Consider the following 14,102-nt stretch of genomic DNA (forward strand, 5'->3'; position numbering starts at 1 on the left):
GATTTGCAAATAATCATTAGTATGTATTGTGTTTTGTATATAACTTTGTGTTTTATACAATCATTCATATATGTTATGTTTCTTTCATGTGTTTTATATAATCATTTAGCTGCATTATATTTTATATAATTATTTAATATTGCTCTATGCCTATTATCCTCCATCTTTTCAAGTCCTCATTGAACATTTCTCAATCCTTCACCTACCTCCACCCACCAACCTCTATCATTCCAGCAATTTTCCTCTTCCCTCTTTTCTGCCCCTCCTTCTTTCCTTTCCCTTTTCCTTTTGCACATTTGTGCATATCTTACTCAGTTATTCTACTATTATCACAATAACGATATTATGGAATGTTTTATTCTCTGCTTTTAGGCAAGATCCATCTGGTATCTGCAATAATATTATTTTTTTATTTTTTTGCAATAATATTCTTCATTCCATGTTTCAGTTCCAACTTCTGGCAGTGCCCTGTCAATGTAATCAGATTAACTACATCAGTAGAAAGAATCATTGCAGAAGTTTAATATCAGCAGTCAAAACAAGGTTTGGGGCTGATTGTGGAACATATCAATTACTTACGTGCAAGTTCAAATTGAATAAAATGAAAACAAGTCTATGAGACCCAAAACACAATCTTAAATCTATCCCACCTGAGTTTAAAGACCATCTCAAAAATATATTTGATGCATTAGACACTAATAACTAAACGAGTTGTGGAATGACATAATCTATGAAGACATCAAAAGGTCATTAAGAAGGCAAGAAAAAAAGAAGAAACCAAAACAGATGTCAGAAGATACTCTGAAGCTTGCCCTAGAGTGTAGAGAGGCTAAAACAAAGGAAAGAAATGCTGAAAGGCTGAACAGAAGATATAAAAAGGCAGCTCAAGAAGACAAAGCAAAATATTAGAACAAAATGTCCATAGAACTAGTGTTCGAAAACCAACAGGGAAACACACTTGGAACTTCTCAAGCTGAAAGAACTGAAGAGAAATTAATGCCTAAAATTGCCATATTAATAAATTCTATGGGAAAAATCTTGGATGGTGCAGGAAGAATCAAAAGAAGATGGAATGAATACAGAGATCACTGTACCAAAAAGAATTGATTTGGGATGCTTTGGGATGTAACATATATTCAAGAACCAATGACTCTGAAGGAACCATTCAAGATACACTGGAGGTGTTAGTTGTTGTTGTTAAGTGCCATCAAATCGCAGGCAACTCAGCGACCCTATGAAGGAGAGTCCTTGACGTTTGGGTGCCTTTCATCCTCTCTCCAGGTTTTCCGGAGGCAAGCTATTATGGAAGTGGATGCCTCTCCTCCTTCTAAGGAGGGTATTAGAAGAAAAAAAAAAAAAGAAGGCCCCAAGAATTGATGGATATAAAAACCCAATTCAAACCGACAAACAAACAAACAAACCTCAAAAACCAATTCAGAGTTGATCAGGGACCTAGAAGTAAAACCAAAGATCATAAAATTCATCTGACTAAAGCTAGGAACAACTCTAGAAGACCTAATCCACAGCATTAACAGATTTCCAAGTGTAATGAAAAAATCTACAACCAGGAGAGAATAAAATAGATGAACGGGAGCTTCTAAGAATCAAATCCCTATGCACATCAAAAAACTTCTCCAAGAAGGAAACTCACAGACTGGGATAAAATATTTGCACCTTATCCAGGCCATAGTCTTCACAATTACTTGCGGTGCACCAGAGAGCTGGACAATGACCAAAGATGACAGAAGAATTGATGCCTTTGAGTTGTGGTGGTGCTGAAGAAGAGTATTGAACATACCATGGGATGCCAAGAGAACTAATAGGTATGTCTTGGAGAGGGTGAAACCAAGCTACTCTTTGGAGGCAAGGATTTTGAGGCTCCATTTCACTTATTTTGGGTATGTTTCTAGGAGCGATCAGTCCTTGGAGAAAGATATCATGCTTGGAAGGGTGGAGGAACAGTACAGGAGAAGAATATCCTGGATGAGATGAATTGACACAGTAACTGGGATAAGGAGGGTAGGTGTGTCAGAGACAATGAGATTGGCTCAGGATAAAGCAGGGTTCAGAACTATTGTGGATAGGGTTGCTATAAGTCATAGTTGACTCGATGGCACATAACAACAACAATGACATATCTGATAAGGGACTCATCTACAATTTATAGAATACTCCAGCACCTCAACAAGAAAAAGGTGAACAATCCAATCATAAAATGGGCACAGAACACGAATAGATACTTCTCTAAAGAAGAAATTCAGATGGCAACATGAAGAAATATTCTAAATCCTTAGCTATCAGAGAGACACAAATAGAAGCAGCTGTGAGATATCATCTCATCTCAACAGTAAGAGCAAAGTTCAACAGGGCAGCAAACAAAAAATGCTGCAAAGATTGTGCAAAGACTGGAATTCTTATTCACTGCTGATAGGAATGTAAAAATATCACTATAGAAGGTGGGCTGGCACTGTCTTAATAAGTTGGAAACAGAAATACCTTTTGATCCAGCAATTCTTGTTGTTGTTGTTGTTATGTGCCGTTGAGTCGCCTGCGACTCATAGCGAACCTATGTACAACAGCCCTAAACTCTGCTCTGTCCTGTGCCAATCGCACTGTCTCTGACACACCCATCCCGATTATCCCAGTCACTGAATCAATCCACCTCATAGAGGGCCTTCCTCTCCTGCGCTGTCCCTCTACCCTCCCAAGCATGATATCCCTCTCCAGGGACCAGTCCCTCCTCACAACATGTCCAAAGTATGTTAGACGGAGCCTCAGAATCTTTGCCTCCAAGGAGCCACCCGGTTTAACCCTTTGCAGGACAAATCTGTTTGTTTTCCCAGCAGTCCATGGTATTCTCAATACTCTTCTCCAGCACCATAGCTCAAAGGCATCAATTCTCCTTCTATCCTCCCTGGTCATTGTCCAACTCTCTGATGCATAACAAGTGATTGCAAAGACCATAGCCTGTATCAGATGCACCTTAGTCTCCAGCAATTCTACTATTGGGAATATAACCTAAAGAAACCAGAGCCATGACTCAAAAAGATGTACACACACCCATGTTTGTTGCTGCATTATTCACAATAGCAAAGAGATGGAAGTAACTCACATGTCCATAAAAAAATGAATGGATAGAAAAAGTATTGTATATTCACACAATGGAATATTGTGCAGAATTGAAAAACAATGAACTTGTAAAACATTACATAACATGGGTAAGGCTAGAGGCCATTCTGCAGAATGAAATATCTCAATCACAAAAGGACAACTACTGCATAATGCTGCTGTTATAAAGTAGGATTGACATGGGGAGTTGAGGGGAGAATAGGAAAAGGGTGGATAGATAATGAACACTGCATTAGATTGAATGAGGGGAAGGATTATCTGAAAGGAATATAAGATTAGGTGTTATATATATGACAAAAATCTGGAACAAAAGGTGCATTGCAGAGTGGACTGGGGAAGGAAGTTGGGGGAAGAAGGAAAGAAAATGTACAATAGCGAATAAATCAAACAAAAAAAATTGGTGGACTACCAATTGAGGTCTTTCAACAGACAGATGCAGCCCTGAATATGCTCACTATCCTATGATAAGACATTTGGAAGACAGTCACGTGGCCAGCAGACTGGAAGAGATCTATATTTGTTTCTATTCCAAATTCTGTTGGTCAACAGAATTTGGAAGTTCTCAGACTATATTTCTATCTTCTGGTGGATGTGGTAAAGGACGGTAATGGAACCAGTGTGCCATTCTCTATTCTCTGTGCAGAGCAGTTGGGGGTAGACTGGGCTGTTGTTGATTGCAGTATGTCTTCAGTCAGGTGGTGTAGGAGTGGGTGTTTATTCCAGAAGGTCACTGGGGGACTGGCCAGTGCATATACTGTGGCTGTCTTTTTGTCAGGTGAGCCAGAAAACATTTAAGAAGGGAAGAAAGAAAAAGGGAAAGAAAACCAAGAAACAACATTAAGAGTGCACAGAAAAAATAATACCCTAGAGGATAAAAGAGAGGAAGAAAGGAAAAATAATGAGGATTTAAAAAAATAGCATATGGAAACCTGATAATATGAGGCACTTGATTTGTGCTCTTGTCACTGCTCAGTCTGAAGGCAGGAAGATGTCTGCTCTGAATGGAGTCCAGGAGCAGAGTGTAGAGGTGGAATTTGCTCCTGGCACTAGGGAGAGAGCACATGTAGCTCCAAATGTGGGGTGATATGCACCTGGTGCCAGATCCACAAGGCTGCCTTTTGAGAGACACCCTCTTGTAAACCAGAAGACAGGTTGTACTCAGGGCACGAGTTCAGAGATGGCACATTACCCTCGCCCTGGTCAGAAGTGTGTGTGTGTGTGTGTGTGTGTGTCTGTGTGTGTGTGTGTGTCTGTGTGTGTGTAAATGGTAATGTGCACGAGGCACCAGACCTTCAGAAGTGTTCTGCCAGCCACAGGACAGCCCGTTCTACTGACTGCAACAAGTGACCAGTACACATCTCTTATGTGGAGGTGGCATAAGGCTAGTGGCAAATCTGCCAGGTTAGTTTCTGCCAACCAAGGAAGCCACTGGGGCAGTGATACTGGTCAGAGATGATGCATCTGCTGGTCTCAAGACAGCACACCCCACCAGGCTAGGTGACAGAGATGGTGGATCCTGAAGGGGGAGCTGAGAGCTCTTGGGGCCAGATCTACAACAATGACACCTGCCTTACACAGGCAGAGCAGGGATGGGGCTCCGGGAATGACTGCCCACCACCTAGTCGGTGGTCATGCGGAGGGTTTCTCCCCTTATCACTGAGAAGGTGTGGGAAACGAGGAGGGGAGTGCTTTTCTTGTCAGACAGCACCTAGTGTGTCTACTGCTGCAATCTTAGGTCCTTCTCTGATCAAAAAGTTGTTTGAAAAGTCCCAAATGGCTGTTCTGCCTCAGGACTGTTCACGATTCAGTGCTCTGTCTTCTTATTTGATGTTTTAATTCAGTTATCCCCCCCCCCCAGTATTTTAATTTCTTCATCATTTCCTTTGAAGTCCAAAGTGCCAGGATTTTCATGCATATCTGCTACCTTTGTGTTTTGGTGTTCTAGTCATAGAGGATCCAGACAGTCAAGAGTCTATCTAGTCAGACATGTTGCCAGAAACCTCAGTAGGAAATTTCTACTTTCTTTCTGTTAATTTTTTTTATTTTTAATTTTTCTATTATGTGTGTGCGTATTGAGTTGTTGTTGAGTACTGTTGAGTTGGAACTTACCATAACTGGCCATCCTGTTGATTTTTGAGACGTGTTTATGTGTGTGTGTGTACACTTTGGAAGTTTCATTAAAAGAATTCACTGTAACTAACACTTCAAAATATTTATGATGCAATATTCCCTGGATGATTCAGAATGCCAAAGTGTAGAAATGTCATTTATTTACATAAAAACTAAAGTTTGTTCACTAATATTAACAGTAACTGTGTTAAAATAGAATGATGAATAATTTGTTGGGTTTTGTTTTTTTCTAAAGAAATTTTAAGTTTCTTAAAACGAAACCATGTACTTCAGTAACATAGAAAATGAGCTGCTGTCACATCAACTAAAATTCATAGTAAATTTATGTACAACAGAAGAACACTACACAAGTACATAAAAATATAAATACTTGGTTGTAGAAATTTATACACGATAATTCAAGCTTTCTGAATCAGAGTTGTGTCAGATCTCTTTCTCTCATAGAGTGGCTAATGGATTTGAACTGTATACCTTTGGGTTGACAATGCAGCTCCTTACCATTAGGCCACCAGAGATCAAATGAAGTGGGCACACTGAAATACACACACCTGGAGGTGGATAACAAAACCAGTAGAATTTGGAGAGTGACATGTAAAAAGAGCAAACTCCAATGCCCAGCACTTGTCCTCTTGGTCAACATGATAACTCTTAAACTTTGTTTTCAGGACCAGCAGGCAAGCCTTCCTCGGCCAATCAACCTTATAAACTTGGTCTCTGGCCTGTTCAGGCAAATGTTACACAATTCTTTGTTCTGCTGATTTAAGGGCCCAGAGGCAACATCAGTAATTTTCCTGCTTGAAGGTATTTAGCTCTACGTCTAAGGACTGACATAACAAGCTTCTCTGGGAGGTGCCCAGAGGCACCCCACCCTGCCAGCAAGCCTCTGGCCTAGAGACACTTGGCTTTCTTGCTCTGCAGGCCCTGGGTAGCCAACGGCTATCTCATGGTTTCTGCTGGTTCTGCTACCTCTCCTGCTGTTGTTCCTCTGCCACTGTGTCTTTTCTCTCCCTCCCCCAACCTAAACCTGTTTTGAAATTGTGATTTGAGTGAATGTTTACCAAACATATTGCTTTTTCAATCAACATGCACGTTAATGAGAGTACTCACAGTGTCTAATCATCCACTCATTCCATATTGTATTTTCCCCTTCACCCACATCAATAAGTGTTATTGTTGTGTGCTGTTGATTCAGAACTGACTCATAACTCACCCTCTGGTGGGTTTTAGGAGGCAGTAAGTCTCATGGGAGGAGACTATCAATCAGGAGGCAGCTGATGGATTTGAACCACATGCTTTTGGTATTGCAGCACTGTCCATCCATCCCTCAAGAAGCAGATGGTGGATTTGAACCACATGCCTTTGGTATTTCAGCACAGATTCTTACCACTAGGCCACTGGAGCCCCCCATATTAATAAGCATTCATTATTAATGAATGTTGTACCCTCCTCTTCCCCTCCCTGGTAACCTTTGTACTGTGATTCTCTCTGTGTTTAAATCTTTCTTTAGCTTTACGTATTATTGGTCTTGCACAATATTTGTCCTTTGGTGACATTTAACTTAGCATCAGGTCCTCTAGATTAATCCATGTTGTGTAGAGTCTCTTCTTCATTTTCACTGTTGCATAGTATTCCATCATGTGACTGTACCATGGTTTCTCTATCCATTCACTCATCTATTGCCAGTTGGGTTGCTTCTGCTCTTTGCTGTTGTGAATAACACTGTAATAATCAGGGGTGTGCTGTATCTGTTCATGTCCCAGTTCTAACTCTTCGGGATCTATACTGCCATTGCTTCCTGCCATCTGTCAGGTGTTATAGCTCTGTCTCCTGGATTGAGGGCTTTTTGTGCAGGGATTTCACATGCAAATGACACACTCAATTCCTGGTTCTCCTTTTTGAACTCCGCCATTGTTTATTTTAAAACTAGCAAAATGATAAAACTGACCAATCCCTACTTTACTGTTCAATACCCATTATTTACCATCTTTTAGGCTTTACCAAACAGAAATCTATTCTTTTACAGTTAAGAAGGCTGGAAATCTAAATTTAGGGTGCCAGCTGTAGCAGAAGTTCATCTCTCTGTGACAGTTTTGGAGGCAAGCTCTCATTTCCATCAGCATCTGTAGACACGGCCTTCCTATTAGGGCTGCGGACCTGCTCTCCCTTCTGGCCTGAAGTGGGTTCTGTCCTTTCTCGGCGACCTTACACTTCCCTAGAAACCTCCATGTGTCGTGATCTTCCCTAGTGTCAAGGAGCTTCATCATGGAGTCACCTGGGTCCAACAAGACGCACTCCACCCTGGTGAGGATATCTTGGTGTTACTAAGAGCTCCCTATGCACATTATCGTCATAGTCTCACCCCACAGGGATGACATGTACCCATTTATATTACCAGCAAGCTTTCCAGTCTCTTTGTAGGTTACAAACACTTTACATTTGCATAGTCCTACCCAGACATCTTGTGGGAGTTACAAAGGTTGTTTAGAAGAACCGTGTTAAAGGAATCACTTCTTCACAGTCATGTAACAATCCAGAGGCGGGAGACAGTGCAGGAGGCAGATAGGAGGCACTGTGAGTTCTCTAGGGGTCCCAGCTGGTGGAGGTGTGTCTGCTGTCCTTTCTTGACAAAAGTCAAGCCTAGGACTTAGTGTGCACAGATGCCCACTCAGAATGGGCAGGGCCTGGGGCTAGCTTTTTGTTTGGGTTGTTTTTTTTTTTTGTTGTTGTTGTTGTTTTTGTTTTGTTTTAGAGAGAGAGGAAATTTCATTCTCATGTAGTTTAAGGAAGGTATCAGCCTCAGGGGCTGGGGATGAGCGAGGGTCCTGGCTGGGTTCCCATCATTGAATCTCTGGTAAACTGCACCGCACGCGCAGACGTGTGTGTGTGTGTGTGCAGCTGGGTAAGGCTGCAGTCACAAGGCAGGGGTTCTGGGCCACATCCAGCCTCTGACATCCTCCTAAGATGAAATGAGTCCTGTCCCTGGGTAGTTAATGGTTAACGCATTGAGCTACTAACCAGTCTTTGGGTAGTTAGCGTCCACCCAAAGCTGCCTTATGGAGCGATTCTACGGTGCCACACATAGAGCCACCACGGGTTAGGGTTGAATAAGCAACAACTAGCCTTTGGTTTCAGAAGGAGCCAGACTCGGGTGCTGGGAGGGGAAAGGAAAAGGTCTCTGAGCTTAGATAAGAAGGCAGAACAGCTGGTTTATTTTGGGCTACTGGTGGTTGGGCTGGAGCTGCGGTCCGGGGAGGTTGGCTATGGTCTAGAGGTGACAGTGCCAGGCTCGTGCTGGAGTCTGGCGAGGGTGCACAGCAGGCTGACTAGGAGCGCCAGGCCCAATGTGACCACGGCAACCAGTGTCACATCCCACCAGAGGCGAAGGGAGGCCCAGGAGCCCTGAAGCTGCCAGCCACAGTTGCCCAGTTCAGAGCCAGTCAGTTGGTTCAGTGGACGGGCAGCCACCAGGGCAGGGCTGGCACAGACAACGTGGTGCAGGGCTTCAGGCATGCGGTCCTCCAGCCAGAGGCGCAGGTAGGTGATGCTGCAGTCACAGTGCCAGGGGTTTTGGGTCACATCCAGCATCTGTAGCTGGGGCAGGTGATCGAAGGTGCCTGGGGGCACCACATGCAGGCTGTTGTTGGCTAGTAGGAGGTGGCGGGTGCGGGCAGGCAGGATGGGCAGCGCTGTGAGCCTTCGGCCCGAGCAGTTCACCCAAAGCCCCATGGTCTCCAGGGCATGGCAATTGCATGATGCAGGGCAGTCCTTCGTGGCCCCCACCACAGCCCAGAGCAGGAACAAGACTCCCCAGGCTGGCATCAGGCAGCTGGATGAGGGCAGAGTGGTGTGAGGTGGAGCCAGCAACCTACACCCACCCTGAGGGCCACAGGCATAGAACCCTGGGACCAAGGGTCACTCACCTCTTGACTTGAGTTTCAGCTTTCACCTCTGATGAAAGGGGTGAGTTGAAGGCAGTGAAGGGTGAGCCCGGCCAAGGACCTGGCTGGCCTCACTGGGTACTACACCGATGGCTCTGGCTGGAGGTGGGTGTGGCCGTCACTTTGGAGGAACTGGATGATGATTATGGGGAGGAGGTCATGCCGAGGGTGGAAGCAAGACAGACGGATGTGGTGGGAAAGAGAGCTCTTGGGAAGAGGTGGGGGCATCCTGGCCCCTTGCTCTGTGCCAGTGTGTGCTTACAGGTAGACGACTGCTGACCAAGTCCCAGTCTAGAACCCACAGCCGAAAAGGCCCTGGAGAGGGCAACTGGGGTCCCTGCTCCCAACTTCAGACACTAAGCCCGGGGTCAGAACAGATTTCCTTGCTTTGGCAGCTTTGCTTACACCCTGGCCAGTCCATCCCACGTATTCTCAGGTAAGCACTGAGTGATGCTGCTGTAGAAAGCTTTACAGTGATGATGCTAATGAGATGGGAAGTGGGCCCAGACGGGATCGCCTGCAAAGCCACTCATCGGGTTAACAGACAGGACTTTGAGGCCCAGAGAGGGAGGGCAACTACTCCTCCAGGCTGCCCAGCAAGCCATGTCAATGACCAGCCTGAATTCAGAGCTCAGAAGTCCCAACCTGAGACCTTCCCTTCAGGGCTCAGTGTGGATGTGTCCCTTTCCCAGGATTAGTCAGGGGCTTGGCCCTGATTAGGTTTCAGAGATACTTCCTGAAGGAACAAAAAACCTGGACTAAGACAAGGCAAAGGGAGCTCCAGTTGCTTAGCTGCAAGGAACTGCACTGCCAACCCAAAGGTACGCGGTTCAAATATACCAGCTGTTTCCACCTCCTGTGCAAACACCTGCTGCAGGGTCAGCTATGAGTTGATGCCGACTCAATGGTATTCAACGACAATAACAACAACAACCAATGGTGTTTCAGTGTGAAAACCCCCACCCCACTCCACCTTGTCTTCAAGGGTGAGGGTCTGGGCAGACCTCCCCTCCCCTGCTAGGCCTTGTCCCACCACCCAGCTGGGAGAGGCCTAGGGGAAGGGGCAGGAGGTGCCGAGTAAGGAGGAGTGTTACTTACCTGTGAAAGTTCGCACTCTTCTGTGGCCTGGTCAGCGCTTGGTAGCAACTCTAGGCCATGATGGGAGGAAGGAAGTGATGAAAATAGCCTGGCTTATCCTCAGGCCAGCCCTGGAGGGCCTATCTTCAGAGGCAGGAGACAGCCGGGACTGTGGCCTTGAGCGCAGAATCACAGGCTGACCCCGTTTTACAGAAGTCAGCACCTCACTCTCATGGTGGATGCTGCAGCAACATCATCCTGTGATGGGAGTAACAGAGGGTCTGTGGGAGAATCCTGGAGCCCCCAGCCTGTGTCCAGGAGGTGGGAAAGGCTTCTGGGGGGAAGGGCCTCTGAATGGGTACCTTGACTGGTTCCAAGTATCAGTATACGACTGAGAGCAGTAATTAGCTTCCTGTTTACCTCACAGAGTTGCGAGTTGGTTAGGCAGCTTCCCTAAGCTAATGGAGCTAATTCTTGGCATGTCTGAGCCAAGACTTCCATGAGAGAAGAGTGAAGGAGTTTTCAGTTCTATTCTTCTCAACAGGTCGAAGAGAAAGTCTTTTGGTGCCTATATGTCTAAATACCCAATACTTCCTGACTTGTTTGTTTTTTAATTATGGTAAGTGCACACATGTAGTACAGTGAATTAATGAATATGGTTTAAAAAGTCATGGTCTCTAACTGACACCAAAAAAAATGGATTGTTGTTGTTAGGTGCTGTCAGTTGAGACCCTATGAACAACAGATCTGGACCCTCTGCCATCCTCATTATCTCTCACACAATTAATTAAGTTCGTTGCTTCAGTCACTGTGTCAATCCACCTGGTTGAAGGTCTTTCTCTCTTTTGCTCACCTTTTAAATGATGATATCCTTTTGTAAGGAACACCCTCTCCTATAAGCATGCCCAAAATATGAGATGAAGCTTTATCATCTTTTCCTCCAAGGAGTATTCTGGCTGCACTTTCTCTAAAACATTTGTTTGTTCTTTTGGCAGTCCATGGGAGCTTCAGTACTCTTCTCCAGCTCAAAGACATCAACTGTGCTCGTGCAAAAACTATACCTAGACCAAGAAGTTATTTTCTGAAGAGAGCAAGGAAACTGCTTGGCTTAAAATAGAGAAGAGGCCGTGGCACATTGGCTGTAGGCTTGCTCACATATCCTGCTTTCTCTTGTGTTCCCATGGGAGAAGTTCTCTGGATCTATTTAAGGCTGCGGTGGACAGAATTCCCAAGAATGTCTTTGAAGATTTTATGTCCTAATTCCCAAAATTTTTGGATATGATGAGAAATCACACCTGTGTTTGTGTTGAGTAATATTGCAGTGTTAACTTAAAAAGGGAGTATTTTCTAGGTGACCTAATCTAATGACCCCAAATTGACTCAGGCTCACCCACTGCTGAGTTTTTTGAGGCTGCACATCTTTATGGAAGGAGAATGCCAACCTTGTCCCTTGGAGCAGTTTGTAGGTTTGAAGCACCAATATTTCCACTGGGAAAATTACTGATGTCAGATGGATCTTGGCTGAAAGTAAATAATATCAGGATAATGTCTATTTATACTTTATTGATTATGCAAAGGCAGTTGGCTGTGTGGGTCACAACAAGTTATGGCTGACATTGAGAAGAATGGGAATCTCAGAGCACTTAATTGTGCTCATGTGAAACCTATACCCAGACCAAGATGCCATTGTGAGAACAGAGCAAGGGAACCACTATGTGGTTTAAAATTATGAAAGAAATACATCAGAGTTGTAGTCTCTTTCCATACCTAATCAATCTGTATATTGAGCAAACTATTCAAGAAATTGAACTCCTATGAAAAAGAATGTGGCATCAAGATCAGGGAAGACTTATCAATAGCCTTTATGATGCAGATACCCTAACCTGGCTTGCTGAAAATGAAGAGGACTTGAAGCACTTGTTGCAGAAGATCAAAAAAACCAAACCAAACCAAAAGAGCTCTCAAAATGTATTGTATCTCAAGGTCAAGAAAAGAAAAATTCTTGCCACTAGACAGACAACATGATGATACATGGAGAAAAGACTGAAACTGTTTACAACTTCATCTTACTTAGATCCACGATCAACACTTTTGGTACCAGCAGTCAGGAAATCAAGAGATGTATTGTACTGGGAACATCTACTGTCAGAGACTTCTCCAAATTACTGAGGAGCCATGATGCCTATTTGAGGACCAAGGCACATCTGATTCAGGCCATGATCTTTCTGATCACTTGCTAAGCATTTGAGAGCTGGACAATAAATAAGTATGACCAAGGTATTGAGGCCTTTGAGCTGTGGTTTTGGAGAAGAGCACTGAATATCCTACGGACTGTCAAAAAGAACAAACATACACATTTTGGAGAAAGTGCAGCCAGACTGCTCCTTGGAGACAAAGATGATAAACCTTCATCCCACATTCTTTGAGGATGTTGTTAAGACAGGCTATTCTTTGGAGAGAAACATCATGCTTGGAAAGGTGAAGGGCTGGTGAAAGAGAGGAAGACTCTCAACCAGCTGAACTGACACAGTGACTGTAGCAACAGGCTCAAGTACGTCAGATATGATGAAGCAATCCAACACATTATGCACTATGTTACCAAAGTAATTTAATCACAAGAGCCCTTAAAAGCAGAAAATTTTTCTTTAGTTGCTGGTAGAAGAGGAAGTCAGAGAACTCTGAAGCACAAAAGGGAATTATAGTCCATAGGGAGTCATGCTGCTAACCGCAAGGCCATACTTTTCTAGCAGTTCAAACCCACCAGTGGATCTGTGGCTTAAAGCCTCCTGAAAACCCGTTGGAGGGTCAGATCTGACTTCACAGCAAGGAGTCGTTGTAGTTGTACCGTGCTCAATGCAAGCTGATTAATCCATCCCTGTCTGAGATCCTTTGGTAGTCTCCTGAGACAATTTTTATTTATCATGGTCAGCGGATGGTAGTAGGAAGAAAGGGTTGTTATCTGGTATCTTTAGCCTCTGTGCAGCGCAGGAGGGACATGAATTGCCTGCTGACCACTGCTGCAATCATTGGACTAGAAAGCCTGGCTGCAGACTCAGGACTCTACAAAGATGTCCAGACAGATTCTGGCTCTAGCTTCCACACCTGGTTTTACCATTTGCCAGCCTCACTATCAAGGGTGGAGAGGAGGGTGAAGTGGGGCTGATAGAGCTTGCTTCCAACTGTTGCTCTGAGGGTGGAACGAGATAAGCATATAAAGATTCGTTGTGTAAAATTAACTGTGTCCTGGAGCCATGGGTACCACCAGGGAATAAGAAGTGACAGTAACACTTCTCATCTGCCTCTAGTGTCCATTTTTTTAAAAATATGGAACGCTTCACGAATTTGCATGTCATCCTTGCACAGGGCCCATGCTAATCCTCTCTGTCTTGTTCCAATTTTAGTATATGTGCTGCCGAAGCGAGCACTGGTGCCCATTATTTTTATTTTTATTTTGTGTTGGTGAGTGTTGTGTTTTGTGTTGTTTTTTTTAACTCTATGCCAAGGAACTATTCAAAATGGGTGACCCTGGAGGACATTATGCTGAGTGAAGTATCTCAGTCACAAAAGGACAAATACTGCATGGTGTCTCTTTTGTAGAACAGGACTGACCTTGGGGTTGGGAGGAGACTGAGAAGAATGGGTTCAATAATGTACACTGCATTGGAACAGATGAGGGAGAAAACTGTTTAATAGGGATATATGTTTAGGTATTTTTGTCATGACAGGAGTCCAGAGCGAAGGTTGCATAGTGGAGTGGACCTGGGGAGAGGGATTGTAAAACAATGAAAGAATTTTTCTTTTACTTTTCCAAGAGGGTAGTGTACTGAA

The 14,102-nt window shown here is 44.1% G+C and overlaps 1 protein-coding gene and 1 pseudogene across 1 annotated transcript; one reads left to right on the plus strand and one right to left on the minus strand.

Annotated features, from left to right (window-relative positions):
* Nucleotides 1-8,517: 8,517 nt before the first annotated feature.
* On the minus strand, nt 8,518-9,078 carry GP9 (glycoprotein IX (platelet)). The gene has a single exon (XM_006901373.1). It carries the CDS (start codon nt 9,076-9,078, stop codon nt 8,518-8,520), a length of 561 nt encoding a protein of 186 aa, XP_006901435.1.
* A 208-nt stretch (nt 9,079-9,286) lies between these two features.
* The window catches only part of LOC102876985, a 12,312-nt pseudogene continuing 7,496 nt past the window's right edge, over nt 9,287-14,102 (plus strand).

The sequence above is a fragment of the Elephantulus edwardii genome, unplaced genomic scaffold (assembly GCF_000299155.1).
Source record: "Elephantulus edwardii isolate Elephantulus edwardi_28Jun2011 unplaced genomic scaffold, EleEdw1.0 scaffold00322, whole genome shotgun sequence".
In the NCBI taxonomy this organism is placed as follows: Eukaryota; Metazoa; Chordata; class Mammalia; order Macroscelidea; family Macroscelididae; genus Elephantulus; species Elephantulus edwardii.

Coding starts and splice junctions, on each gene's coding strand:
- GP9 (XM_006901373.1), bottom strand. CDS start 9,078: ATGCCAGCCTGGGGAGTCTTGTTCCTGCTCTGGGCTGTGGTGGGGGCC.